The following is a 26,554-nucleotide window of genomic DNA, read 5'->3' on the forward strand; positions in this document are numbered from 1 at the left end:
GATCAGAGCTTAAGAATGAAGGATCCTCATTTCTGTTATTGGACAAACCTACTTTTCAATGTCCTAATTCCTGTGAAAAGGTCTGAATGTACAGGGACTTTTTTTAATAACTTTTCCATGCTAATATCTTGGCAGGTCTGTAGGCACCCTTTCAGATTCCAGCATACCAACTGGGGAAGAAATGCAATGTTAGCCCAAATGGATGCAAATCTTGGGTCATATTCTATACCAGCTAAAAAGAAAAAATCTTTCACCTATTAAACAATCACCGGTATAGAAAAGAGCTGCAGTAGTGCGTGGTTTGCTACTCTGCAGATGGCTTTCAGAGGTAACAGAAAACAATATTCAGGGAGAACATTTTTATATTGCGCCATTCATCTTTAAAATTCCAGGCTATTATTTAAAATTTTTTTAGAATATCTCTTCTCCTTTCTTGAATTCATCTAAAACTACCTGGATAGGTACTAAAATACAGACTCTGTGGGCAAAGGCTTAGGGCGCGGTTCTCTGTCGCCTTGCACCTTGTGCTGTTATTCGGACCAGTGTGAAGTGCAAATTCAGAATGGTAGACTTTGTCATAGAAGTTGCTTTGGCCTGAATGACTACACAAGGTAGACAGCATCGGTGAAACAGGCACTTTGGACCTTCCTGTCTGTTGGCTTATAGAAGCGGGGCTCGTTTCTCTGCTCCATACCTGCAGAGCCTGCTCCCTCTTCCAAAGGTTTCCTTCTGCTTTCTCAGCACATTCCTACATCATCACGAGAGGAGTGTGTTCTTCAGCAACAGAACAAGGGCTGTGTTTTGAAGGGGTCCATGGCCCAAAGCGCTGCACTGTGGCTGGCAGTTCTATTCTGGAGCTCAGGCACAGATAAAAGACAGGCGCAGCTGGGTCAAAGATTTCTTTCCCCCTGCTTCTTCTGACATACCAAGACCATAAAAAAAATGACCACTGTTCAATTCCTGTACCATCTCCCTGTACTATTTGTGTCAGAACTAGATTGCAATGTGTGTAGGACAAGGACTATTTCTTCTTCTTTATTTGTAAAGTGCTAAGCATTTGACAGAGGAATGTGTGATAGATAAGGCAATTTCCTGCAATATCCTTGATAGGCTTTATTGTATTCTGCCTCCCCCACTCCGACTGCAGCCCCGCAACCCCTTGTGCTCATTTCTGCCCCCACCCGCAACCCCAAGACCGGAGAAGCTCTGTCCCTGGGCCCTGGCCCCAGAGTGCAGCGGGGAGCAAGAGGTCCTCCAGTCCCAGAGCCACAGCAGGGGCTCATGTGCTCAGGTTTCCACTGCCACCCCCCACGCTTCTGTGGGAGACCAGGGTCGGGGCGCTGGGGCTTCTCCCACCCTGCCCGGCGTTTGTGCCAGAGAGCGGGGTCAGGCGCGGCTTCTTCCAGAGATGGGTTGGGACGCTGGAGCTTCCCCCACCTGGGGGCTTCTGCTGGGGAGAGGGTCAGGAGCCCCTGGGGGGAGGGGCTTCCCCTGTCCCGCAGCTACCATCCGGGACGGGGTTTGGAGCCACAGGGCGGGCTTCCCCGTCCTGCGATGGCTGCCGTGTGGCGGGGGGGGGGCACTGGGGGGGTCTTCCTCTGCCCCACAGCTGGGGCTCCAGGCTTCCACTGCCTGGTGGTGGATTTTTTCCAGGGCCCCCCAGTAGACTGGGGCCCCTGCTCACAGGCCTGTTGGCCCAGTAACTAATCCATCGCTGCTTAAGAGGAAATGTGCCTGCTCAGAAGGAGCTGTGTGGTGACTTATAACTTCAGGCAATACACTGTTGATAGCCCTTGCAGAGAAAGTAAAATACAGGCCCTGGCCTGTTTAAGCAGTCTGGCTTTCTGGGACTATCACAGTGTCGGCAGGAGCCAAGTGGTCCCAAGAACTCCAGTCAGGAGGGAGTGAGATGCAGTTCTCAGCCAACAGCGATGATGGCTGGGAGATGGAAGCCCAAAGTGAGTGACCTCAGTGGCCACAGAAGGGGAATTCAGGTGCCCTGAAATTGTGACAGAAGGTTAAGGACAGCATGGTCCAGTGGCTAGAACACTGAGAGTCAGGGTATCCAGGTTCTATTCCCTACTCTCCCAGTGACCTCGATGTGGCTTGAACTAGTCAATTCATCCGTCTGTGTCTCTGTATTCTAGAGGCAAACTTTGTCTGGCTTCAGGGCAGGCACTGTCTCTTGCTCAGTTTGTACAGCGCCTAACACACTGCGGCCCCAGTTGAGATTTGGGACTCTAGGTTTCACCGTAATACTAATGAACATAGACAACAAAAAGCAGTCACCCTATTTGAAAACAAACAACTACAGCACATCACCATAGCAATGCTGCAGTGACAAGCAACTTGTTCTCAGAAAGTCAATGAATACGAATAACCTGAACAATAACATCCAGTTTTGCTCAGATCTTTTTCCTCACCACTTTAGGGGGTGTGTGTGCCAGTGTTTAAAGGTTGTCTGTTTTGTATTCTGCAAATACATGTGTAGCTTTCACCCCCAGTACCGATACTGAGCATATCGTGCTAGACCATTGTTGCTACATAAAGAGGCTAAAAGAGTTAACCTTGCCAGAATACTATGGCAAGAGACAATTAAACCCAGTAGAGCTCCCCTCAACCGCAGCTTGGCTGTCAAACTGAAAACAGTCAGCAAGTGCAAGGCAATTAGTTTGCCAGGGGTGAGTGAACATTGTAATGACAGCAGCATCTTCCTGCTCATGCCCTGGAGATCAGGACAGTACTGCAGATTCCCAAAGTACTACAGCAATTATGTAAAAGTATCAACTGCAGTTAATTGTCCAAAAGCTTTTAGCAGACTAATTTGAATTGCTACTGATTTACAGCATTCACGTGACAACACCAAATGTCTGAATACTGGTATTAAGTTTACATGTGACTTCATTATGTTTGTGACACAGGCACGATCTGCATCTTGAAACTGCAGAACGAAAACTCAGTGTTTAAACAGCAAAGAGCATGTGTCTGCGATCATTGCCTCAAATGGTTTCAGACTGTATGCATCACTTGTCTTGAAGGTGCTTGTGAAGGGATTTGGAACTGTGTCTGTGGCAAGGGAGATAAACTGCTGGAAAATGTAAGTGTTAAACTGTGGATGGAATTCAATGAGCATTTAAAGTCTCCCAGCCCTTGAACTGATTGTATAGCATCAAAGAGCTGAAATTGAATGCTTAGGAAAAAATAAATAATGTTGTACTTAGTAGTGTTGCTTAAATACAGTGTGGGGAAAAAATCCAACTAGTGAACTAGTTTGCATAAAGTTACAAAAAATAAAAAGTAAACAAGAAATTATTGTGGGCCTCTGCTACAGACCCATCAAGACTGGAAGTGAGAGCAGAAAATTCCTGGACCTATTATCATTAAGGAGTTTGATACTATAAGATAATGTAGTCATGGGGGACTGTAATTACCAAGCTCTCTAGTGATAAATAAAGCTGAGGAAAACTTGACTTGAAAATGCAGCTCCAGCATTCTGAGATTTAAAGCTTGGAGGTGTTCAGATGTGAGGTTTTAGACACGATTAGACATTAGCAAAGAATTTGACATGGCAAGTTGCACAATTTCTCTTGAAACATGAATTCACATTGGCTTGGATACCAGAGTAGGGGACCTCAGGGCTAGGTTTCAGGCTGAGTTTTATTTCACATTTCTAGTAATAATCTGGAAGTTGTGGATTGAATTTAACAGCGCTAAGGTGTAATACAGTGGGTAACAGAGTATAAAGACGATAGCTGAGTGAATAATTCATAATTGGTAGGTTTCAGAGTAACAGCCGTGTTAGTCTGTATTCGCAAGAAGAAAAGGAGTACTTGTGGTACCTTAGAGACTAACAAATTTATTTGAGCATGAGCTTTCATGAGCTACAGCTCACTTCATCGGATGCATTCAGTGGAAAATACAGTGGGGAGATTTATATACATAGAGAACATGAAACAATGGGTGTTACCATACCCACTGTAACCAGAGTGATCACTTAAGGTGAGCTATTACCAGCAGGAGAGCGCGGGGGGGTGGAGGGGGGACCTTTTGTAGTGATAATGAAGGTGGGCCATTTCCAGCAGTTGACAAGAACGTCTGAGGAACAGTAGGGAGTGGGGGGAGATAAACATGGGGAAATAGTTTTACTTTGTGTAATGACCCATCCACTCCCAGACTCTATTCAAGCCTAAGTTAATTGTATCCAGTTTGCAAATTAATTCCAATTCAGCAGTCTCTCACTGGAGTCTGGTTTTGAAGTTTTTTTGTTGAAGTATTGCCACTTTTAGGTCTGTAAGCGAGTGACCAGAGAGATTGAAGTGTTCTCTGACTGGTTTTTGAATGTTATAATTCTTGACGTCTGATTTGTGTCCATTTATTTTTTTAAGTAGAGACTGTCCAGTTTGACCAATGTACATGGCAGAGGGGCATTGCTGGCACATGATGGAATATATCACATTGGTAGATGTGCAGGTGAACGAGCCTCTGATATTGTGGCTGATGTGATTAGGCCCTATGATGGTGTCCCCTGAGTAGATATGTGGACACAGTTGGCAATGGGCTTTGTTGCAAGGATAAGTTCCTGGGTTAGTGGTTCTGTTGTATGGTTGCTGGTGAGTTAGTGGTTCTGTTGTGTGGTTGCTGGTGAGTGTGGTTGCTGGTGAGTTAGTCTCTAAGCTGCCACAAGTACTCCTTTTCTTTTTTCATAGTTGATAATATATGCAACAAATTTCACTGAGTAGAATATGAAATTCTCAGATACATTTGTTATCCAAAGCAATCAAACAGGAATTCATTCAGAAGTCCAGTGGCCTCTCTCCCACAGAAAATTAGACTAGAGCAGTGGTTCTCAACCTTTTTGGGCTCAGGATCCATTTGTAAATGTTTATGGCCTGTTGCAACCCAGTAAATAGTCTGGGGGTGGAGGTCCTGAGGTCATTTCAGGCGGGTCCTACCCCATAGGGCACAGTTGCCAACTTTCACATGGTAAATAAGCACCCTGACTTTCACAATAAGCCAAAAATCAAGCGAATTCCATTTCAAAACAAGGCTAAAACAAGCCAATCCCTAAGAACCCCAAAACTCTATGTGACTAGATCCCCCCGGCATGCAGTCTGGGACTGTGTTGGACCTGCTGTGCACCCCTGACTCTCTCCCTGCCTTGCTCCTGCTTACTACAAGCTACAACAAGCTACAAGCCACAAGCCAAACAAGCAACAAACTACAAGCCAAAAACTAGCCAACAAGCAAATCACAAGCCAATGAAGCCAAAAACAAGCCCAATTTCTGCGTTTTTTTTTTCCAGGTTTGGCATGTCTACCCCAGGGAGAGGTTGGGTCCTGCCTGGCACTCACCCCACAGTGGCAGCTCTTACAGCTCCAGTGCGGTGTGGGACTGGCTTGGCTTGGCTCTCCACTCCAGGCATTGCAACCTCTGGGGCTGCAGCACTGCTCAGGTATGGCCCCGCTCACCTGACTGGACCAAATTCATGTGAGTGGAGTTGTGACTTGGCTCATGGGGTTTCTGTGCCACTCACTCCAATTTGGCCTATCCAGACTCCTGTCATCTTGACAGCTGGGCCAAACCTGAATGGTGCTGGGACCCCAGAGGTTGCAGTGCCTGGAACAGGTAGCCCAGCCAGCACCATGGGACAGGAGCCACAGAAGCTGCCATGTGACCCTTTGAAACATTCTGGTGACTGTAACCCAATGTTGGGTCTTGACCCATGGTTTGAGAAACTCTGGACTAGATAACCACAGTGGTCCCTTCTGGCTTTCGAATCTATGAATCAATCCATAACTTTCTTCAGCTGAATAATTCTCTGCCTGCAGACTGTCATACTTGCAGTTCTCACAAGTGAATGTAGAAGTCATAATTTGTACCGTGCTTTTTCATTACACAAGTCACATAGTGGTCTGTTCCCTGACTGAATGATTTAGGTAGCTAATAAGCACAGGGTGATTTTGAAGTGTACAGTCAATTGTAATATTTATAGTTCTCTGTGTGGATTAATTATATAAACCACCCAGTTAGGCCACAGAAACAAAATCCTGTGATCTGCTACTAATCAACATAGTGAATATTGCAAATTTTACAGTCAAATGAACAATTCAAAATTCACCTTCAGAACCAGTATATATCTCAAGTGTTTTAATGTGTGTGGGAAGCAAAGATGAAACACCCGAGATCATTGCCTAATCAAAATTCACATAAGAAATTGAAATTTTGAACGTTTGTGTGAAATTGTTTTCCCTATTTAATCAGCTAATAACAATCCTTTTCAAAGCTTAGCCTCTAGGAACATACAGAAATTCTTACCTATTGCTAAAGTGGGTAGATATAGGGATAGAACCAAAAGTCTTTACTGTTAATGCAGTAGACTGAATTATGTTAGCTTTGAAAGAAAGGCAAAAATCAGTGGATTAATGATAAATTAAACTATATTTCTGATGCACATTTTACCTAACAATGTATTTTGCATACAGCATGAACCCTCCCTTCCCCCACCCCCGTCTTGCACACTCACATAGAATAATCTGTAAAAGCACTCTGAGATCATGGAAGAAAAGTTGTATAGAAGTCCGTAGTATTCTTATTAAAGATATAAATTTGGGATAAATTAAAGAGTTGCTCCATTGGATTACCAAAGAGATCTTCTTAGTATCTTATTAACTCTTGTTACTCTTGTTAACTCTGATTGTGATTTGTTTGTTATAGCTGCTATTGATGTTTCAGAAGAACCTCTAGTAGAATGACTTTAGAAGGTACTGTAGGTGATACAGATCAACTCGCAGCCCTTTTCTATGAAAAAAAAAGTGTTTTTATAACATATATGTGTTAGCTAATGTAGTAAAATCCTATTGTGGACAAAGCACAATACAGTACAGCTCTTACATGAGCTAGCTGGTGGGGATAAGCCATAGGCTCTATGCTACTGTTTTCCTTGACTTCCATGTGAAAACTACAAACTGCATTGTCCACAACAGGATTTTACCATGTGTTAGCTAAGATGTGGTAAGAGAGCACCTTTTCTCCTAGTGTGGATGCACCCTAAGCACGGTCACTACTGTCCTTCCATAAGGGATGAATAATCCAGATGTTTTGGCTTTCAAATCTGTCATCAAATCTGTTAAGAGACAAGGTGAGTGAGGTAATATCTTTTGTTGGTAAGAGAGACAAGCTTTCGAGTTTACAACACTCCTGCTAATACATCCCAGAATGATCACTTCTTTTGCAACAATATTACATTGTTGACTCATATTTAGTTTGTGATCCACTATAACCTGTTGTCATTCTGCTGACAAAATGATGCTAAATCAGTAATCTGCAGAAAGTACTGCATATGGTAGACAAACATCAGAAGACACCCCAGATGGGAAAGGTGCCAGCTGAGAAAGCACACCAAGTACAAGCCGTGGCCCCATCACTTTTAAAAGTGGGAGGGCTATGACCTCCAACTTTTTACCAGCTGTAAGGGTGAGAAATGGGGAGAAGGGGCAGAGAGGAGTGAGTGGGGGTGAGGTCTTGTGGAGAAGCGGTGGTGTGGGGACTGGTCCTTGGGGAAAGGGGTGGCGCGAGGACGGGGGCTAGGGGAAAAGGGGTGGCGTGGAGGCGAGGCCACGGTTCAGGCACCAGTGGCCACCCCTCTTTTAGGGAGCTTCCCTCACTCCTGACAAGCATCCATATGACAAGGCCATTATTTCCCATTTGCTAGGAATAATCTGTCATCAGATGACAGGGGCCAAGCAAGTTGTTTAAACAAAGTATGTAATCACTGCTGCCTGGCTTCTGCACAATGATATAATGGTCACACTTATAAGGCTATAATTCTGTGCAGTCAAAGTGTGGGAGAACGCAGAGGTGTCCAGTAGGACATGACAGCCCAGCATTAGGCTAAATCTATGATAGCTCAGAAATTGTTTTACAGCCAACAGAGAACTTGCCAAGAATCCATTTAAGAAGCCAGTTCAAAGCCTTAGCTGCCCATGCTAGAAAAGCCAATGCAAGAATTCAGCCCTTAAGTCTCAGCTGCTAAATATGTTCTATACGTGGCTGCAGCAGTTGGCACAGGTGCTGAAAGTAACTGGCAGAGGCTAAAGGCCAAAGCAAGAGTGCCAGCAAGTCAAGTGTTGTAACTGACTGCTGGTGCTAACTGCCACACAAAAAATGTGATTGATTTACACCTAAACCTTAGAAACATGGAAATGATAACGTAAGGTAACAAATAAACGTTCTATCATCCTTGCAGCCCATACCTTCATTTAACAGTAGTGATGTGTGAAAACCCAGTGATTGAAAGTTCACATTACACGTTCCAGTAACCTTAATTTTGACCCACAACACAACTTTATGAGCTCTTTCAACGTATGTCTTGTTGGTCAGAGTTAAGGTTGTTATTGTAATGTGTAATGTGAATGTTTATGCTGATGTTGTGAAACGAATTAATAAACTGTACAAATATATAAGACATCTATGTGTCACTTTAGGTCATGATTTGCATACTTTTAAGACCAATGAGGGGTTAATGGCGATATTCTTGTTATGTATTTTGTATATTGGTTATTTGCTGTAGAAATTATAGGACCGATACTTACGGTTGCTCAACACTTCCCATTATAAGACCCTATTTTCAGTTGCTTATAACTTTGCCAAACTTTAATCATTTGAGCCAAAATTTCCTAAGACAACTATTAGCTTCAGGCTGAATTGTTTTTTGAATGTTTCAGCATGCTTCAGTAATTTCTGAGAATGAGATTAGGGAAAAATGCCATGTTGAAAATATTTTTGCAAATGTTTTATTAAGAAGCTCTATCACTTCCATACTTTGGAGTAGAGAATTGAAATTTGGTAGAGTGTTCCCCTTTACATCAGTGATATGTGTTATGTTATTCCCATGAAAACACACACAAATGTGGCCACGTTTATAAACCTTTGAAAAATCTGTTTGCACATGCTCAATAGAAACTTCTTAGAATTTAGCAGCTGAATTCTCCAAAGATTCTATCTGTACTGAGAATGTGCCAGCCCAGTGCTTCAGAGCCTGAGCAAGACTTTCCCTGAAATTGCAGCTCCCAGGTGTTGCTTACTGAATTAAAGACATCATCATAATGCATATGAAGAAGAGGGGTCAAATTAAGGTTGCACAGGCAACTTGAAATTTGGCATTTCCTAATTTTTGAGTACGAGACTTCACAACCGTAACATTTTTTTCATGTATTTTTTGGTGTACAACAATGACTACAGATTAACACAAGTTTGTGGGTGAAAGAGCAAGAATGTTCTTTTTAAAAAAAAATGAAATATGTAACTCCAGACTGTATTGTCATTTATAGCAGTATTAATCTGCAGCACCTCATCAACTCTACTGAATGCAATGGAATTGCACTAGTATGAATGACAGCACAATTTGAGCCATTAAGAGGAGAATGTGTCAGTCAAGTCCCTTTTCTTGCACAAGTGTTTCTCAGCCTCCTGGAGACTGGAGAATTGTTCTAGCTGTGCTTTTCGTGGGCCACGCAAAATAGGCTGATTTTTCTTATTTTAAGAAAAAACGTGGATAACAACACTTTCTAAGTTAATGTATTTACTGAAGTTAACTGTCTTCCCTTCCTTATATTTATTGATTTATTTTACAGTTATTACATAAAAAACAAGTGTAAAATCCTGGCCCAATTGAAGTTAATGGCCACATTTCCATTGACTTCAATGGGAGTAAGGTTTCGCCCCAGATCTTCTGTTGATTTAATTCAGCATAACTCCATTGACTTCAGTAGAGCTACAGAGATTTACATCAACTGAGGATCTGGCCCAATGTGTAGATATTTCTGAATTCATCTTTATTTGGCTGAATTATGAATCAGAAAAACCTTGTGTGAAGGTAATTCAAGACCAGGTAGAAGAGTTTGCCAATTCAGAAACTGCAGCATGTTTAAAAAAACAAAATCAATCCACAGTACCTTCAATCTCATTAATATTACGACAACTCAGCTATCATTTACCAATCTTCTCCGAGCCAGGAACAGTTCTTTCACCTTTGCTTCAAGTTGCAGTAATTGCTAAACCGTTTTAAAAATTAATTTATTATAGAAGAAAATACATGAATATATATGCCACTTGTCATAAATAGGACTGGGTAACTGTGAGATTGTAATTCAATGAAAAAAATAACATAGCTAGGTAACCACTGGGATGTAATACATTTAGTGGTAGCAGCATTGCTACCCTAGTGATGTGATTTATTTAGTCTATCCCATTCCATTGCCCTCAGCCCAAGAGCTGTAGAGGCCACAGTGCAGCAAATCTTGGGGAAAGGTGGCTAAGGACAGGAAAAATTAGCGGAGGATCTTCAGAATTCTACCCCTGGTGCAGAGGATGCCCCTGAGAACAGGGAACACCTGCAGGAGGTGATGAAGACAGGAGAAATGCCATAATTCTGTGAGGCAAGGCAGGGGACTGCTGACTCTGAATCTGGGTCTAGTCAGACCCAGCGTGCAAACCCACTGTGAAACCCATGAAAAGACAAACTTTTTACAGTGGCCTTGTGCTTGGTCTGACTGAGCTGTGCTGGGTGCAGGACCTCACTTAGGAAGCAAAGTGGCCTTCTGCTCTTTGGTTCTGGGAATGGCTGGGGGCCGTCCGAACTACTCAGCTTCAAGGTTACTCCAGCCTTCTCCCAGCTGCCCACAGCAGCCAGAGCTAATCAGTGTTATGGCCATTACCCTAGCCATGACCTACTATGCTGGGGCTCTGATGCGAGCAGCACAAAGCCATTACACTCGCTCTTTGCCACCTGTGAATTTTCCTTATACCAGATCCACCAGCTTTACAACTGTTTTGTGCTGGAAAAGATGTGCAAAAGAGCTGTAGGAGAAAAAAGAATTTGGCTCAGTATATTGAAGATCGAAGATACGACTTAACCCGATTTAATGGGATCAAAAAACTTCTCTTTCATTATACTGGAAGGATTCTGGAAGCTTCCGTTTCCAAAATTCATGCTTTTTATGACAAGTCAGTATGACAATTCATGTAGGTTTCTACAATTACCGTATTGTTGGACAAAATGTTACAAACACACGATATTTCATCACCTTGTCATGTCTTGTCATAATTTTACTTTGAAGGCATGTGTGCACGACAAAAAGGTCTAAAATGTCATGTATTTCACTACCAGCACACAATCACAAAAAAACCCACCCTTGAGCTAACCAGAAGCTGAAATGGTAGTACCTTCATTAGGAAATGCATGGCATTTTATCTTTTTATCATATCATCTATGCCATAAAATAAACATGTATAAAATGTCATGCATTTGCAGACATTTCATCAGTGAACTCTATATAAACTCCTAGTTGGAAGATGCATGAGATTCCATCCTTTTGCCATATTCACAAAGTGGAGTAAAACATTTAGTGGCAGTCTCACTATTCCATTGCTCACTTCAAATCTGGGAGAAAAGATTAACCAATTAAACAATAGGACAGCAACCTATATCTGGAATCATTTCCTCTTGTTTTTACCTGATAAACCACCCCAATTCTGTAAGCATTTGCTTATAGGTGCTGAAATTTTAGCTGACAGTTAGGAAACCATGAGTGGAACACTGTAGTCAGGGTAGAAATGGTCATCTCCCAGGGGACCAAATTTTAAGAACCTCAGAATGCAAAAGGCTTGTTTTCTATGACTCTCATTCTCATTTCCAGCCATCTTAGCCCTCTGCTTTCCTCCATAACAAAGATGAAGTTGATAATGCTAGCCACCCTTACGATGTTTTTGAACAGTTATACTTATGCCAATGGTAGAGTGAAACCACCACCATCTCTTCTTTCTTTCATTCAGAGAAATACAACTAATGCTTCTGGAAGGAAAATCGTTAACTAGAGTGTCAGCAAAGCTGACCTACACAACTTGTAACTCATTTAAGGTCACCACTGATTTTAAAATAGCCAGCATTTTTATTGGGATATCTTCCTCTTAAAAAGGCATGCAGTGTTTTTTTTTTAAAGTGTGCTTTGGATTCTTTCCAAGGCCACCAGCAGAACAACATTTCAGTATGTCTACACAGCAATTAAGGACCCTTGGCTAGCCCATGTCAGCTGACTCAGGCTCCCAGAGGTTGGGCTCAAGACTGTAAAATTGCCGTGTAAACATTCAGGCTCGGGCGGGAGCTTGGGCTCTGGGACCTCCCCTCTTGGGGTCCCAGATCTTGGGATCCAGCCCAAACCCGAACATCTACACAGCTATTTTACAGACCCACAGTGCAAGCCCGAGTGAGCTGACATGGGCCAGCCACTACGGGTCTTTAACTGCTCTGCAGACATACCCTAAAGGGCTTTCTCACATAAAAGCTGACCAGGAGAAAACTCACTGAAAAACAGGTGCCTTTAATGGCCTTACCAATTACCATAAGGCAGATAGGAATGCTCTAATGGGACAGCAGCAGCGTTCAATGGGTAGGGCAGCAGATGGGGAGTCAGGAGAATTGGGTTCTGTTCCCACTTCTGCCACTCACCTGCTCTGTGAGCTTGGGCGAGTCACCTTGTAGCTCTGTGCCTTGGTTTCCCCACTTGTAAAATGGGGAAAATGATACCTACCTTGTAAAGTGCTTTGAGATCTACGGATAAGAGATATGTTGTATTAGGATTTTTTTTAGATACATATTTACACAGCAAGTTCTCACTGTTGTTGCTAATGATGGCTGGAATAGTAAAAAAAAAAACACCTCTGTGAGTAGTGATTTCAGAATATCAAATATGGCAAACAGGTCTGAAATTTCATGTATTTTCATTACCATTCCCATATCATTTTTCTTTACAGATTCTCATGTTTGAGTTGCTTCACTGGGAAGAAAACCTCTTTTGAGGATAAAATTTAAAATAGCTTCAGGTACCTCTTGTCGGTGCTGTAGAAATGGAGAAAACGTGAAGTTACCGTATGACATTAACAGAGGGTTAGTATTTTCTGAAACACATTTGCAACAAAATTAAACAAGCAAGCATAATGAAAGATAAGACCAATACTTCCCTCTAGATTCTATAGGTAAGGGAAATTAATATTTTTTCTATTAAAACATTGTTCTGCCAAAGGGGAAGTTAGAAACTATTGAGCAATAATATTTTAATATTGCAGACAATTTTGTTATCAGCACATGTTAGTCTGAGCAGATCCAGGTAAAGCATAGCCCTGTCAAGCAATTGGACTCAGTGGAATCTCTGCTGGAGCACTGTGAACTCCGAATCAAGTGAAATGCTCATAAAATCAAAAAGATTTTCTCTCCTCAGAGTCAATAATTTTCAAAAGGGGCAAACAGACCACCGTTTCTCTTCGGTTTTAAAATCAAAATTATATTTATCTTTAAAAAAGTATGATCTGGTGAATAAGGCACTAGACTGGAAGGCAGGAATTCTGGGGTTTATTCCCAGCTCAGCCACTGACATACTGTGTGACTGTGGGTAAGTCACTTCAACACCCAGTGCCTCCATTTCTCCTATTTGTTTTATCTATTCAGAGTGCAAGTTCTCTGGGGCAAGGACTGTCACCTACTGCACTTATGTAACCCACTGGTGAGTGTATGTTCCAGATTCCTGTCTGGGCCAATCCACGAATGATATGAGTCTGTTACAAGACCAGTTAGAGAGCTTTGGGTCCTTAGCTCAAGCTGTAGCAGTTCATGCTTTTACCTTGGATATTCCTGGTTCAAACCCTCGTGCTAGCCAAGATGGCTGCCATCACACTTGTACAAAGCCTCACCCAAGGGACTCTCTCATTCTTAGTCTGAGAGACTGAGTAATACAAATAATAAATACTGTTACTCATAAGAATAATTTATAGAATAGTTTTTCAAAAAATAGACTCTCCGGGGGTGGGAGCAATTTTCCACATGCAACCATGTGCACAGAACTGTACATGTCTACATTAGTGACACAAATTTCACTGCCCTCACCTGCCCTCAGATGCCCTCAAATTTCACCTGCCCTCAGATGCTTATGTAACAAAGCCCAAATTAGTCAAAGAGCTTTTTTCAGGAGCTTATGGGGTATCAGTGAAGTGCCCATTATATTGGATTGCTCTCTCCTCTGAGAAAGAGAGCCAGTGGCGGGGGGGGCGGGGGGGAATGGACATTATTAACAGGAGCAGGGATAGCCAGGCATATTTCAAATAAAACTCTAGTCTCAAGTCTGCTGTGCCACAAGGAAAGCTGCATAATGTTTTTTAACTGCAAGTTAATAATGTCCATGAAGACCCCCGCAGTGGTTTCCCTGACTGTTCTTAGCTCTTTCCAAGAATGTGTTACAACCTTCCACAGCCTAGTGCCAGGCCCCATAAAGCAGGTTGATTTTTTTAAAAATTGCAGTGTTCTGAAATGTTTTCTTTATGTGCAGAGCTACACATTCAGCTGGTGTCCACTGGTATAGCTCCATCAAAATCAATGGATTTACACTAGAGGAAGGTCTGGCCATACTTTCCTAATCCACTAACTCTTATTTGCACTGGTTCCAGACAGCTGGCCTTTATCTTTAGGAAAAACCCTTTACATTCCATGCCCCATACAAACTTTTAACAGCACAGGTCAATGTTTTCTACTCTGGGTGCTGAGCACATGCAGCTTCTAATGATTTCTCTGGAAGTTATGGGTGGTCAGCAGTTATGAAAAACAGGCTACATACATAGGTGACTATACATGGAGCCAGGAGCCTAACTTTAGGCACCCAGATGAGAAAATATTGACCTTTCATTTCATATACTGTGATGAAAAAGTCAAGATGTACAAAGAACCCCACAGCTGTTACGATGGCGGATGAACAAAACTATGCGTGAAAGAGATGTAGGCACTCAAGGCATACAGGGCCCAGACCTGCAAGGCAATGAGTGCTCTCCACTCCAATCTATCTTCTTGCAAAATGAGAGTGTTCAGCAAATTGCAGGGTTGGATCTTACACAGTATGGTCTGCAGCACAACTTTACACATGACGGTTGTAGGGCACTGGAGTGAGAAATATCCAATAGTATGAATCTGCATTTTCCTTACAAAATCTGCACATATTTAGGCTATGTTCCATTTGCATCTATCAGCAAAATACTGTTATGTTTCAACAAAAGCAATACAAATTATTGAATGCAGAGTGGCCCTTAGGGTTATACAATTCTCTCTAATACTCACTTGCTGGTAAGATGAGTCTTCGGTGTGATCCCAAACTCTCCAAAGAGAGTAACAAAGACATTGGCATCAGTTCCTGCTCCTCGTACATCTCCTGTCACAGTCACCACCTCATAAACTGTTGAAGAAGAAAAGAAAAATCAAGACAATAGAAGGAATCCCTGGTTTTATGTTTAAAAGGACCCAACGTACTTTACAAATAAATTGAAATACAAATTACTCACAGATCACTTCACCCACTACTGAAATGCATCCATCTTTGGGATGGAACAACAATCACTGCTTAACACTACAGGTTAGAACTTATCCAACTAAAATTGTTGCAGATATTTATGTAGACAGATGGAATTTACTCAGATTGGTATTGGGCAGGACAGAGTTAATTCAAACAAAATAAGGCTCTGTGTGCATATCCATTCACGTGTATACATATTTTTATGTATGTTATTTGTATAACAAGATTTTTTTTAAAAAAGTAGGTACCTAAAATTAGACTCCTCAGATTTTCAAAAATACCTAAGTGAAGGGACTTATACTTCACTTAGGTGCTTTTAAAAATTCCACCCTTAGATCCTTGGATTTAGGAGCCTAATTTTAGGTTGCCATGTGTGGAAACTTTTGCCATTATATCATGTCAAGTTAAAAAAAAGCACCCACTAGCTTGAGTTATAAATTCCTTCTACTGCCACTTTTCCAACTGCTCGTAACATCCTCAGACAAACTCCTTCATGGCTGAAGTGTTCCACACTTGGTCTAAGCCCGGAGGTAAATTTATATTTGTTATTTGAGTAAAATTGGTTGAGCTATTTTTGATTTATGCATGTGTCAAAGCAATGTACTCTTCCTTATTTGTTCCAATGAGATATTTGCATAAGGCTAACTGAGAAACAACTAAAGCTAGAAAGTTCAGATTTGATTTGTTTTGTAGATCTCACTGAAGTGTAAATGTTAAAGAGTGGTGAAGACAGGGTGGCCATACAGAATGATCTGGGTCGCTTGGAAAGCCGGACCCATTCAAAGAAAATGAGTTTAAATACAAGCAAATGCAAGATCATGCATCTAGTAACAAAAAATGTAGGTCATACCTACAAGGAAAAAAAGGACTGTATCCTGGAAATCGGTAACTCTGAAAAGTGCTTAGCAGTTATAGAGGCCATACAATTCAGGAGTTCCCAGAGCAGTGCTGTGGCCAAAAGGGCTAGTGTGATGCTTGGATGTGTAAACAGGGGAGTAGTGAGCAGGACTAGAGAGGTGATTTTACCTCTTTACAGCATTGCTGAGACTGATACTGGAATGCTGCATCCAGTTCTTGTATCCACATTTTAAAAACAATGTTAAAAAATTGGAGAAGGTGCAGAGAAGAGCCACAAAAATTATCTGAAGGCAGGAAACAAATGCCTTATAGTGAGAGACTGAAGGAGCTCAATCTGTTTAGTTTACCAAAAAGAAGATGAAGAGAACTTGATTATTGTGTATAAGTGCCATCAAGGAGAGAAAATGGAGGGTCTATTAAAGGACTATTTAACTGAGCAGAGAAAAGCATAACAAGAACTAACAGCTGGAATTTAAAGCCAAACAAGTTCAAATTAGAAATAAGACAAATTTTTAACAGAGAGGATGATTAACCACTGGAAAAGGATTCTTCATCTCTTGCAGATTTCAAATCAAGACTGGATGCCTTTCTGAAGAGATGCTTTAGTCAAACAAAAGTTATTGGGCTCAATGCAGAGGTAAGTGGATGAAATTCTATGGCCTCTGGGCTTGTCTACACTACAAAATTAAGTCAACTTATCTAATTCGACCTGGCACCTCCGAATTAATTAAGTCGATTGTGCGTGGCCACACCATGCTCATTGTCTGGATGGAGTGTTCCTCACTAGCAGTGCCTGTATCGATGCACAAAGCAGTGCATCATGGGTAGCTATCCCAAAGTGCAACTTGCCGTAGTATGTTTTGGGAAGTTTGTGCAGTGCCTCATGGGACCAAAACATTGTCACAGGGGAGAATGAGAACACTGGCATCACATTATGCACTGTGCTTAACGGCAAACAACCCAGTGGTTTTTGTGCCTTAAAGCTGCCACGCGTATGCCATAATCCCAGAAGCGTGGAGCCTGCTCAGTTGCGCATTCTTGCTGTGAGCATCTCAAACACCTCACGTGCCTTCTCCTGCAGTATTTCCAGAGCCGAAGTAGAGTCTGCCGCACGGAACATAGCAATGTCCTGCAAGTGGCCCTGCTGCAAGCCATTGAAAAAAACAATTCACAGTTGCTGGTGGCAGTCACAGAGCAGCTGCACTCTGTTGAGCACTGTTTCTGGTCCTGTGAAACAAGCACTGACTGGTGGGACCACATCGTTTTGCAGGTATGGGATGACAAGCAGTGGCTGCAGAACTTTCGAATGCGGAAGGCCACCTTCCAGGAACTTTGTTCAGAGCTTTCCCTCTGCCCTGCAGTTCAGCAACACAAAAATGAGAGCTGCTCTGACAGTGGAGAAGCAAGTGGCAATCGCTATTTGGAAGCTTGCAACACCAGACAGTTACTGGTCAGTGGGGAATCAATTTGTAGTAGGTAAATCAACCACGAGAGCTGCTGTGCTCCAAGTGTGCTGGGCCATTAATTGACTTTTGCTACGACAGGGAGTGAGTCTGGGAAATGTGCAGGACATAGTGGATGGTTTTGCCGCAATTGGGTTCCCTAATTGTGATGGGGCAATAGATGGCATGCATATCCCCATCTTGGCACCAGACCACCTTGCCAAAGCGTACATAAACCAAAAGGGATACTTTTCAATGGTGTTGCAAACGCTGCTGGATCACAGTGGTGTTTCACCGACATCAGCGTAGGATGGTCGGGAAAGGTTCATGACGCACGCATCTTTAGGAACTCGGGTCTCTTCAAAAAGCTGCAATCCAGGACTTTCTTTCCAGACCACAAAATGAACACTGATGACATTGAGATGCCTATTGTAATCCTGGGGGAACCAGCCTACCCCTTTCTCCCATGGCTCATGAAGCCATACACCGGCTGTCTGGACAGCAGTAAGGAATGGTTCAACTATAGGTTCAGCAAGTGTAGAATGGTGGTTGAATGTGCCCTTGGTCATTTGAAAGGACGCTGGAGAAGTTTACTAACAAGGTTGGACCTTAGTGAAGAAAACATCCCCATGGTTATAGCTGCCTGCTGTGTGCTCCATAATATCTCTGAAAAAAGGGGAAAATTTTCCGCAGGGGTGGGCATTTGAGGCAGATCACATGGCAGCGATTTTTGAGCAGCCAGACACCAGGGCAATAAGGAGAGCACAGCAAGGGGCGCTGCATATCTGTAAGGCTTTGAAAAGCCATTTCAGTAATGAGTCACAGTAATGTGAGCTGCTTGTCTGCATTGTGCTTTCCCAAATCTTCACCTGCCTTATATCACTGTCCCTGTAAAGCCAATCCCCCACTCAAGCCCACTGCTTCTACTCAATAAAGAACATTTATTTCTCAAGTCCATTTACTTTATTTAACAAACATAAGTAGAGGGAGAACAGAAAAAAAGGTAAGCTTGGGGAAAAGTGGTTGTAAAGTTGGAACGGGAAAAACATTTTCAGTCGTTTCCTGGGACCATCCTCTGCATAGCTGGAGAGGCTTCTTGTAAGCAGAGAGCCACAGCAACCCGCTTTTTCTTCACAGTAAACATGCAATACTACTGAATGTGTGTGCCCGCTAAAGTTTAACTGGACTTTGATTGTAACTGTATACTCACCAGAGGTGCCTTCCCTGGCATCACGGTTGGCCACCGTGATGTCCTGCAACCCACAGGGATTCAGGGTTAAAAATATTTCCTGGCTCTCGGGGAGAATGGATCCACCGCTCGCCTGTCTCCCATTCTCCTCCTCCTCTTCTTCCTCATCCACCATATCACCCCCCTTGTTGTCCCTAGACTCACACACCTGTGAGGTGTCCATGTTGCTTGTGGGGGTGCTGGTAGGGTCACCCCCGAGAATCACATGCAGCTCGTTGTATATCTGGCATGTGTGGGATTCAGCACCAGAATGACTGTTCACCTCCCTTACCTTCTGGCATGCTTGGAAAAGTTCTTTTATTTTCACATGGCACTGCTGTGCGTCCTTCAGTGTAGCCCTTCTCCCTCATTCCACAAGCGATCTTTGCATAGATGTCAGCATTTCTTCTGCTGCATCGGAGTTCTGCCTGCACAGACTCTTCTCCCCACATAGTGAGGAGATCCACCACCTCCTGTGCAGACCAGGCTGGAGCGCTTTTGGGGCGTGTAGTCTCCATGATCAGCTGTGCTCAAGCTGGCATGCTCCCAATGCTGATCAAACAGGAAATAGGAAACCAAAATTCCTGGGGCTTTAGCAGGGGAGGGCCTGTTTCCTGTGTACCTGGCTGCAGTGCAGCAGAGTTGAGAACGATCTCCAGAGTGGTCACAGATGAGCGTTGTGGGACACAACCTGGAGGCCAATTAAGTCGAATTACACAGTGCTGCATCTGCACTACCTCACAGTCAACCCATGAAAATCAAATTAAGCGCTACACTTCTCAGAGAGGTGGATTACAGAAGTCAACATTAGAGGTGACTTAGGTTGGCATAAAGGACCTGGTTGTGTAGACACATACATTAACAGGTATTAAGGTGGCTTCCTTTGCCCTAACTTTTTATTGTAGACCAGGCCTCTGTTATACATGGCAGACTAGGTGATTTAATGGTCCTTTCTGGCCTTAAGATCTATGAATATTAGATATCTTTGATATCAACTATATTTCTAGGCACAAAGTGGCGGAGTTAAGGCTGAACTTCCGACCTTTAAACTCGGCAGTCCCATCTTAACATTGTGAGGATGTAAATTTTGTCTGGACCTGTAATAATTATTACATATTCTATTATTGCACATTTCTGTGGCTGCAGACATACACACATAGAAAAGAAACAAAGCATTCACCAGCACTGTTCACACTGGGCAGAAATAACAGTCATCTGCTATCCCCCATCTCAACACACCAGCAGAAAAGAAACTCATTCAGAGTTTTAGCCAAAAGGTCTAGGAAATATTTGGCTGGAAAGAAAAATGAGCTAGTTTACACCAAGTCCTGATGGCAGGCAAACTCTGCTATACAGACAACACTGAAATGGTCTAGATCGGATGTTCCCAAACTGTGATCTATAAGGACTTTACTGGAGACTGACTGGTCACATAGTGCTGGCTTCTCCTCCTTATTTCCAGCTGTTCCATTGATTTAAAAGCCAGCTAGAAATACCCACATACTTTCCTAGTATCATCTTTCAATGAAAGCAATTGCTGTAGCTTCCACAGTGATCTGGCACATCCACAAACAGGACAGGGAGTGGGCCACATGACAATCTGTCTATTAAAACCTGGTTAGTGCTCTACTAAAGTTTGAGAATTCCTTGGGCGAGGTGCCTTATGCTTGTGCTCAAAGGAAAACAAGGTTTTGTATTAACTGCATAGCATGAATAGGAAACCCACAGCAGGCAAACCAATTTTTTGCCTCCATAGAGCAATGTTTCACTTTCAGCTTCCCCCAGCTTGTAGGTCCTTGTTGGTCACTGATACAAGCTGTGAATGATTGGTATGTTGCTAATGGTCAGAACCTTTAGTCACATTTCCAACCAATGAAAATAAACTTATAAATTCCCTTCTCCCTCCCCTGGTAATTCACCACTGGCTATTTTATGGTTTTCAATTTTGTATTAGTTTTTTTTTAGAAATACCAAAATTCCCTCAGAAAATAACTTATAATAATGCATAGGCCCTTTCCTCCAATGATCTCAAAGCACTTTATAATATTTAGCACTCGCATTCAGTAGCATTTAAGGTCTTCCAGATGCTTTATAAACATTAGCTAATTACAAAGATGAATTAATTAAGTTTCATAACACCCCTTCCAGACTGGTTGGAGAGAGCCAATAGCAGCACTCCACCTGCTGGGGCACAGGCAGTGAGGCCAACAATAAACAAGAACTCTCCCAAGTGAGGTCTGGTATACACACTACACAGTTAGGTCAAGGTAAAGCAGCTTAGGTCTGATGTAAGTGCCCTACTACACCAACATCATAACTCCACCTCCACAAGAGGTGTAGGGCTTATGTCGCTGTAGTTAGAGCGATGCAGTGTCAGTATAGACACTGCCTTACTTACATCAGCTGTTAGCTGTCTTGTCAATTTCATGGCAGGAATAAGTTAAGTTTCAACTTAAGTTTCTAGTGTAGACATACTCTCTGCCTCATAATTAAAAATCACCAGAAATCATGGTTACCTTTCAGCAGCTTTAATCAGAATTCACAAATTATATAGAGGGCCATTTACTGCCTGATTTTTTATTTAAATAGAGGGACATTTTGATTTTGTTTTTGTTTTATTAAAGGAGCACGACCGTCTAATCCAGAGAGGGGGGAAAGGTTTGTATTTGTTGGGGCAGACAATGATATTTCAGCCTGTACAGGATAACATGTGGGGCATGCCACATAGCAACCGCTCCAACTGCCATTCAGATTGCAGAAAACCTGTTAAAAGAAGGGAAATTAATGATATTCCCTCTGCTACTCTATGCTAGCGCCACTTGGTGCCACTCCACTGGAGTCAGTCTCTAAGTCAGTCTCTTGGTTAGTCTCTAAGGTGCCACAAGTACTCCTTTTCTTTTTACTGACAGAAGTGCCGCTGTGGACAGCGCTATGGCGGGGGGAGACACTCTCCTGCTGACATAGCTACCGCCACTCGTTGGAGGGGTTTCGTTGGCACAGAGCAGCTACACGGAGCAGCTGCAGCTGTGCCGAGGTAAGATCTGCACTGTAGACATAGCATCAGTCTCTGTCCTTCCTCTCTCCCTCTGGCATTGCTTGCAGCCCAGGAGCAGACCCTGTCATTGTATCCAGCTGATGTGCAGGGTGTGAGGGTTCAGACAGGGACCTGTAAAAGATCCCTGTCTGAAGACTCCCCTTCCCACGCAGAAACCAGGCAACATCTGGTCGCTTGCTTTTTTAAAGGTGATGCCATTAACCTTTGTGCCCACCCTTGTTTTTCATTCTAGGTGGCCACGTGAGTGTACTGATGAAAAGTCACTTCCTCAGTTATTTGAGAAACAGGCCTATGGAAGGACAATGAATAGCTTTAAAATCAGCTGCCGCAACAAATTACACCCTTAAGATACCAGTGTTATATCAAGAACAAGCATATAGTCTGTCAAAATTTCATCAGTTGTTTAGTGAGTTACTTCATGACTAGTGAAGCATTCAGAGTTGTTACAAATTGTATGTTGCAGACAATATAAGTTATACTTGTCTACATCTCCCTCATTAAGCACCCTCTTCTTTTGTGTCCCTGAATGGGATTGCTGTGCATTTTATCTCCACTTATTCACATCACTGGCAAACTACACGATGGCGGAGGGTGAGTCTGTGGAATAGATAGTCTAGGTTGATTTCCCTTCACTTCCAAAGCTTCCTAGATACTAGACTATAAGATATCAAAGAAAAATAAAAGAAGAAACTAGTAGCAAAAAAAAGTGTAACTTCTATACTTCCTGCAAAGGGAGTTGTACCGGTACATGGAAGCACAACTTTGTGACTAGGTACAGATGTGTGTTACATGCACAGGACAAAGAACACAATTTATTCACATAGTAGAGCAGGGTTGGTTTCTTGGCAGTGCACATATCCACAGTTATTAAGGGCAAGAATTTAAGCATGGAGGACACAAACAGATACAATGAACTCTGCTTGGGGAACATGTGCTATTATTAAAAACACTGTTAAGTACCAATTAAAATTAAGATTCCACAGAGGGACAAAATGGAGACAGAGGGAAATGGGAGCCAAGCAGAATTTGCAATATCAGAAGGCCATTTAATAAGCTGCTTAGGCAATTCCACAATGTACTACTGGAAGTGAGAGGCTATTGCAATTCCCAGCTCTTGCACTACAGCCAGTACACCCATCTGCCTAAGTAAATGACATTATAAGACTTCCATGTCATGAAGACATCATCATGAAAACAGAGACACATTGCTTCTCTTGAAACTAGAGTCTAATGCTATCTGACTCCCTTTAACACAGAGTCAGAGCAGAATCCATTGTGCTCAAGAAGCAGAAAGTTCCATTTCCTTATAGCAGTGGGACCACACTGTAAAACTTGGATCTGGAGCTGAACTGCCTCAAAGTTCAGAGATCTTTGTGTCCAGGTCTGGTTCAGACCTTGTCTTTTTATTTTTGTATATATTTGAACCATTGCAAAAATCAATAGGCCTGATTCGCCACTGCCTTGTATCATGTATATACCCGTGTCAAATGAGGAAGTGTGTGGAAAGGGCTACAATTCTCACGGGCTAGCCTTTTACACCCATTTTGCACTCACTCTCCACAGATGTATGAGGCTACATGTGACACAAGTCTGCTCTTGAGTAAATTGGCTATTCTGGCTTTGAGAGAATGTACCCAGCCCTCTTGAATCCAAAGCTAAACATCCTGTACTTTACTACCTGAGGCAATACAGTTGAATTAGGTGAAAATCTTGAAATCAGAATTCTGCAGGAGCCACACTTACATCCAAAGGTGGAATTTGGTTTAGAGCTCTCAATGTTGTTACATCAGTGCTACAGCTCTGAAGAGGTAGATTAGGTACTAGAAAAAAGACTCTGGTTAAACACTTGAATTTAATACTGTGACAGGCTCAACGGGTAGTGATCAATGGCTCCATGTCTAGTTGGCAGCCGGTATCAAGTGGAGTGCCCCAAGGGTCGGTCCTGGGGCCAGTTTTGTTCAATATCTTCATAAATGATCTGGAGGATGGTGTGGATTGCACTCTCAGCAAATTTGCGGATGATACTAATCTGGGAGGAGTGGTAGATACGCTGGAGGGGAGGGATAGGATACAGAAGGACCTAGACAAATTGGAGGATTGGGCCAAAAGAAATCTGATGAGGTTCAATAAGGATAAGTGCAGGGTCCTGCACTTAGGACGGAAGAACCCAATGCACAGCTACAGACTAGGGATCGAATGGCTAGGCAGCAGTTCTGCAGAAAAGGACCTAGGGGTGACAGTGGACAAGAAGCTGGATATGAGTCAGCAGTGTGCCCTTGTTGCCTAGAAGGCCAATGGCATTTTGGGATGTATAAGTAGGGGCATAGCGAGCAGATCGAGGGACGTGATCGTTCCCCTCTATTCGACATTGGTGAGGCCTCATCTGGAGTACTGTGTCCAGTTTTGGGCCCCACACTTCAAGAAGGATGTGGATAAATTGGAGAGAGTCCAGCGAAGGGCAACAAAAATGATTAGGGGTCTGGAACACATGAGTTATGAGGAGAGGCTGAGGGAGCTGGGATTGTTTAGCCTGCAGAAGAGAAGAATGAGGGGGGATTTGATAGCTGCTTTCAACTACCTGAAAGGGGGTTCCAAAGAGGATGGCTCTAGACTGTTCTCAATGGTAGCAGATGACAGAACGAGGAGTAATGGTCTCAAGTTGCAGTGGGGGAGGTTTAGATTGGATATTAGGAAAAACTTTTTCACTAAGAGGGTGGTGAAACACTGGAATGCGTTACCTAGGGAGATGGTAGAATCTCCTTCCTTAGAGGTTTTTAAGGTCAGGCTTGACAAAGCCCTGGCTGGGATGATTTAACTGGGAATTGGTCCTGCTTCGAGCAGGGGGTTGGACTAGATGACCTTCTGGGGTCCCTTCCAACCCTGATATTCTATGATTCTATGATTCTATGACAGGGTCAGGCCAGATGGCTACAAAAGAGTGGTCGAAGGTAGATACATTAGTTCCAGGTTAAGCAGGTCCCTTTTCCCTGGGTAAAATAACAGGGACTATTCCAGAACACTCAGGAACTTTCTGGAAACAATTAAGGCAGACAGGCTGATTAGAACACCTGCAGCCAATCAAGAAGCTGCCAGAATCAATTAAGACAGGCAGGCTAATCAGGGCACCTGGGTTTAAAAAGGCAGCTCACTTCAGTTTGTGGTGTGTGTGCGAGGAGCTGGGAGCAAGAGGCACTAGGAGCTGAGAGTGAGAATGTGGACTGTTGGTGGACTGAGGAGTACAAGCATTATCAGACAGCAGGAGGAAGGTCCTGTGGTGAGAATAAAGAAGGTGTTGGGGAAAGGCCATGGGGAAGTAGCCCAGGGAGTTGTAGCTGTCACACAGCTGTTATAGGAGCCTCTGTAGACAGCTGCAATCCACAGGGCCCTGGGCTGGAACCCAGAGTAGAGGACAGACCTGAGTTCCCTCCATCCCCCCAACTCCCTACTTGATACTGGAGGAGTTGACCTGGACTGTGGATTCACGAAAATGGCCAAACTGAGGGCCAAACAGTGCCCTAAGTAACTTGCCCAGGTCAATTCAGGGAGTCAGCATGAGAGCCATTATTAGACTCAGGAATGCCTGGCTCCCAGTCTTGTGCTTGGATCTCATGTCTCTCTCAGTGAGAGTCAGATAAAAGCAATGTCTATTTCCCCAAGAGGCTTGCACAGCAGTCACTAGTGCAGACTATCCTGTTCCAATTATCACATCAATTACTGAATACTTCAATAATAGCAAGTGAAGCCTAGTTCAAACTCTGTCTCATCTGGTGGATATTGAATCCCCAGCTGAGACCATGATTAAGCTGACTAGTGATATGTCTTAAGAAATGCTGATGAAAGTCTTATCATAGATACTTCATCTCTTATTGACAGAACTGGGTGGCCAGTCTTCAAGGCATACAAAATATTAATGAGTAGAACATAGGCAAAGGGGAACAAATCCCACTGTTTTGTGATATACTGCAGATACGCTACAGCTTCTTATGAGCATGCACAGTCTCTGATTTGAAGAATAGTACACAATTAAGGGAAACAATATACACAGACAACTTTGCCAGAGATTAGCATCCAAAACTGATTCATTTTAGGAGCGGGATGTAGAAAGTGCAAAATCCATTTATACAGATACACTGTGGTGACTGATACAACTTGCATCCAGTTACTAATCCTGGACGAAGAGAGGGTTATTATTAACCCAGCCATTTTCAGGTGTCAGACAAGAGGAAACACTTATTTCCAAAGCTGTTGGTGAAACAATTGTAATGTCTGAAAGATGCCAGCTTGAGACAGTGGTAGTGGTAAGATTTACACTCCAGCTTGGAGTGAACGAAGTGTTTGCGTATGCAAACCACAGTCCTTTCTTCTAGGGAATTGTGACCGGTGCCTAGAACGGATCACTGCTGAGAATGCCTCACTCAGGGCATACTGCAAGAAACAGGGCAGACACACCCCAAAAGAGCTTCTGTAGCACCACACTGGTTAACTAGAAGCTAAAACACAGGTCCCTTCTGGCATTCCAGCCCCTGGTTGCCCTCCAGACAAACTGGTTTTATATGACGAATAACATGAGGGGGAAAGGAGTCCA

At 43.0% G+C, this 26,554-nt stretch overlaps 1 protein-coding gene across 1 annotated transcript in view; it reads right to left on the bottom strand.

Annotated features, from left to right (window-relative positions):
- LOXHD1 (lipoxygenase homology PLAT domains 1) overlaps positions 1-26,554 on the bottom strand; it is a 315,277-nt gene that overhangs the window by 202,050 nt on the left and 86,673 nt on the right. Inside the window, exon 8 of the mRNA XM_075128349.1 lies at positions 15,155-15,269. Within this exon, the coding sequence (XP_074984450.1) occupies positions 15,155-15,269 (115 nt within the window). The remainder of the gene's footprint in view (positions 1-15,154; positions 15,270-26,554) is intronic.

Source organism: Caretta caretta, chromosome 5, assembly GCF_965140235.1.
Source record: "Caretta caretta isolate rCarCar2 chromosome 5, rCarCar1.hap1, whole genome shotgun sequence".
NCBI lineage: Eukaryota > Metazoa > Chordata > Testudines > Cheloniidae > Caretta > Caretta caretta.